At 34.0% G+C, this 4,313-nt stretch overlaps 1 protein-coding gene across 1 annotated transcript; it reads left to right on the top strand.

The window, feature by feature from the left end:
• Positions 1-1,213: 1,213 nt before the first annotated feature.
• Positions 1,214-3,616, top strand: LOC116262226 (uncharacterized). The gene is made up of 3 exons (XM_031641379.2): positions 1,214-1,360; positions 1,561-1,623; positions 3,176-3,616. The coding sequence occupies exons 1-3, from the start codon at positions 1,214-1,216 to the stop codon at positions 3,272-3,274; spliced, it is 309 nt and encodes a 102-aa protein (XP_031497239.1). The 3' UTR covers positions 3,275-3,616.
• The last annotated feature ends 697 nt before the right edge of the window (positions 3,617-4,313 follow it).

Genomic DNA, 4,313 nt, shown 5'->3' with positions numbered 1-4,313 from the left:
TATATATATATATATATATATATATTCAAATAATTGGCTTCATTTTTAAGTTCCATTTACGGTAACAAATGCATATCTTTAAAACAAGTAAGGTCAAATCAGAGTAAGTATCAAATCCAAAATTCTTTTAACGTCAAATCAAGAGTAACTCATAAAGGCATGAACAAGGCCTAAAATTATTATTTCTAGTTTAAAAATAAATTGTAAGCTTTTTTTATCAAATCTAGATAAAGGCATTAAATCTCCAACCGAACGCTAACTCTTGGAAACACCTTAGTTCAACTAGAATCAATCTTAGTCCAAATCTATTTAGACTTCGAAATATTGATCGTGGCCCTTCTAATGAAATATTAAAATTCAAAAGTGGGTGTAGATTAACCCCGGATCGAATTGCATTCTGATCCATCCAGATTAATTTATTTAAAAACTACGTTTCAAAAAACAGTCTTCAAAGAAACATAAATGAGACCAACAAATATCCAAAAGGATATACCAACAGAGGTAGAACCAATTCAAAATCATATTTAAATCTAAATTTCTGTAAAACATGAACCAAAGTGTCTACTTTAATATGCATTGGATCCGGATCCAACTTGGCGACCAGTAACCACTTATATACATTTAATCAACATAGTGAGAACTGGACAATGCATGCAACCTGAACAATTTAAGCAACCCGAATCAAAATGACATTTAGAAGTTGAAAGTGAAGTCTCAAGCGATTTAGTGGAATTAACCAATTTAGATCTAACCCTAAACTGGTCCGTGTTTAGTTAAGACTAATAAAGTTTCTGCAGCGGTCATTATTGTAAGTTAAAAGCGATCTCTCATAAACTCTTACTCATGAGACTTTAGTTTTCTATTTTTAGAGTCGAGCTTTTAATATAAGCAGAAGACTACACTCCAAAATTTAGAAAACATGGTCTTGGTCGAACCCACCCCCCTCATTTGTTTTTCAACATTTATAAAATTTAGAAATGGGCTAATAGGAGTTTTCCTAACAAGGATTCTCCTTTCGGAATTTCCAAGTCAACAAAAAAAAAGTCGGAAATTGGCAAAACAATGGCACATACCATTTCTGCAATTATTTTCTAAGAAGGACGTGTGGACACGTTCTTATTGTATTGTGCTCTTGTAAAAAAAAAAAAAATCAGAAAATATAGAACAGATAAAAATTTTCCATAAAAAGGTTTTAAAGCCTAATTTTCCCTTGATGTTCTTCTCATTTCCCCCAAGCACTCTCTCTGTCCTCTCCATTCGCTTTTCAGGCAAAAAGCTCCCATCGCCATTCTGCCCATCTCCGCCATCGAATGGGATCCGACGCCATCCGTCCGTTAGCGGCCACGATGACACAGCCCTGGTGAGTTCTTCCCCTCTATCTTATTTATTTATTATTTGTTTTCCTTGTTTTTGGTTTTCCTATAGAGCAAGGGTTTAGGGAACCCGTGGCTGAACAAAGAGACTCACTCCATGCTTGCTACTTTCTTTTGTTGTTATTAGTTTTATTCTTATTGTTATTATTATTTATGAAATTAAACCCTACATCACTTATTTCTGCAGATTTGCAGCGATGGAGAATGGCATTGTCCCAGTGAGCAGCAATATCAGAATCCCGAGGACCAGGTGAAAATTTTCCATTAACCACTCGAACAATCCATCTATTTTGTTTTATTTAATTTCTTTAGAAACACATTGGTCGAGCAGAGAGAACTCTGCTCCCTCAAGCATATGCTCTCTACGGTGATGTATGTATACATAAAAAAACATAACCATAAATGTGGTTTTTGGGTTTAAAACGACAAAAGTTGTTTTTTTGGGGAAAAAATAGAGAAAAACTCGAAAAATTTCAAAATAGTTATTATTTCGGTGAAGAAAATTTAAAAAAAACGTGAAAATAAAATTTGGCAATTAAAATTGTAAAAAAAGAGCACGAAAAACGCAAAAGAACATGAAAAAAATGAAAACCCACACAAAAAAGGGCACTAATGCGTTTTCTATGGCTATGAAAAAAAAAATCTAGTGAACACAATGAACAAATGTGGTATAATGTATTAGCACAACTAGCATGCATATTAAAGCCGTACACAATACGTTGAGATGCATCAAAAGATGGAATTAATGCTATGACATACATCCACATACGCTGGTCCTAGTCGATCACAATGACATGGTTTCAACCATATTTTTCTGCATTCTATTTGATCTCCTTATTTCTTTTATGCGCACACTGCTCCGGATAGTGCATGTAAGTTACATGGTACATAAAAGGGAGATCACATATGCATGGTAGAGATCATCTCAGTAATCACACGTTAAGATAAATAAAGCTGATAAATAGGGAAACGACCATGCCTTCCTAATGCTGTCATCATACAGTATCCATCATGCAGACAAAACATATATTTTTATGTAATGAATGGAAATCATGCACATATGAGCCATTCTACCAACGAAGGCATATCTCATCCATATAGTAATGCATGTATAACATAATAAACTAAAGGGTGGCAGTCTACCTTCTACCGCAGCCACCTGACGACAGTCGACACAACCATTTGACGGAGCCCAACTAAGCAGTATGGGAGAACGACATAGAAGACACGAATGTCACTTCTCTCTTACTGGCCCAGTACTCCATTTAAAACAAATTTAAGTAACCTTTCCCGAATTTCAGGTGGTGGTTGAAGTGGGGGAAAAGGAGGCAATGGCCCATTATCGAAAAGAAGGAGAAAATAAAAAAATAAGAAATGACAAAGTAATTATCCATTAAAAATTGATTTTATTTATTTATATATTTCCAAAACAACAATGCGGTGGGGTTATATTGTGTTCTTTCTTTTCATTCTTTTTATATTATTTATAGTTATGCATAGCTAGTTCCAATCTTTGTATTGGAATTACATCTATTTTTTGTTCACCAACCTATGATAGTACGTTGCATATTTAAGTTCATGTAAGTGAAAATCAAGGGTAAGAACATATGTGAAATAGTATAACTTAGGTTATCCAACATTAACCAAGTATTATACAACTTTTGACACATAACACTAAAAACCTGTCGATATTTTTGTACTCGTAACCGGTTAACATCGCACACAAACACATTATATACTGTCTTGTTTTTGTGTTGGGACAGATTTATATAGCTACCACTTTCGTTTTCTAATACGTGCAGCTGAACGCCTTCTTGTGCAACTTGTGCATCTCACAATCCACTCAAGAGGGAGGTGGACCAACAACAATGAGATCGAGAGCTGCTCGTATTGGAGATTGAAGGAGCTGTTGAAGATGAAAAAGCTCTAGTCTCTTCAAACGGCTACCATATTTAGATTTAGGATTTTTTTGTTTTCTTTTATTTGCTTTTATTAAGTGTAACACTTTTGTATGAGTTAAGGATCCATGCAACATTGATGAACAGTTGTAAGACTTTAATCAAAGCAATATAAGTACTCCTTCTGAGAGTTATCGCACTTGTGTCACTTGAGTTGAGACCCAACAGTTGTCCACAAAGTTTGACCCAAACTCCTTGTAAAATCTGGAAAATGTAATTGGTGCATGGTTTCGCAATGTATTATATCATTATATTTGACTTTATAGTTGAAACACATTAATCAAAGCAATAGAAGTACTTTTGAGTATTATCGCACTTGTTCACTCTTGATTCTACTTGCGTTGTGACCCAACAATTGTCCACAAAGTTTGACCCGAACTCCATACTTGTGAAATCTGGAAATTGTAATTGGTGCATGGTTTCACAATGTATAATATCATTATATTTGACTTTATAATCGAAACACTTGAATCAAAGCAATAGAAGTACTTTTAAGTATTACTGCACTTGTTCACTTTATAATTGAAACATTTTTATCAAAGAAATAGAAGCACTTTGTTTAAATATTATCGCACTTGTTCACTCTTGATTCTACTTGAGTTGAGACCCAACTGTTGTCCACAAAGTTTGACCCAAACTCCTTACTTGTGAAATCTGGAAATTGTAGTTGGTGCATGGTTTCACAATGTATTATATCTTTATATTTGACTCTATAATTGAACACTTTCATCAAAGCAATAGAAGCACTTCTTTGAGTATTATCGCACTTGTTCACTTTTGATTCTACTTGAATTGAAACCCAACAGTTAAGCACAAAGTTTGACCCCAACTCCTTGTGAAATCTGGAAATTGTAATTGGTGCATGGTTTCTCAATGTATTATATCATTATATTTGACTTTATAATTTAAATATGGATTTGAATTTGATTGCTAAATTGTATTTATACCCAAAAGTGCACTGGTTGTCATAGGTGTGGAAGTC

Source organism: Nymphaea colorata, chromosome 10, assembly GCF_008831285.2.
Source record: "Nymphaea colorata isolate Beijing-Zhang1983 chromosome 10, ASM883128v2, whole genome shotgun sequence".
NCBI lineage: Eukaryota > Viridiplantae > Streptophyta > Magnoliopsida > Nymphaeales > Nymphaeaceae > Nymphaea > Nymphaea colorata.
Note: the sequence above shows the minus strand (reverse complement) of the source record. Positions and strands in the feature narration are given on the sequence as shown.

What these genes read in the sequence shown, in the direction of transcription:
- LOC116262226 (XM_031641379.2), top strand. Translation starts at nt 1,214, where the DNA reads ATGTTCTTCTCATTTCCCCCAAGCACTCTCTCTGTCCTCTCCATTCGC. An exon ending in GCCACGATGACACAGCCCTG is followed by an intron (nt 1,361 to 1,560) that starts GTGAGTTCTTCC and finishes TTATTTCTGCAG; the next exon opens with ATTTGCAGCGATGGAGAATG. An exon ending in ATCAGAATCCCGAGGACCAG is followed by an intron (nt 1,624 to 3,175) that starts GTGAAAATTTTC and finishes TAATACGTGCAG; the next exon opens with CTGAACGCCTTCTTGTGCAA.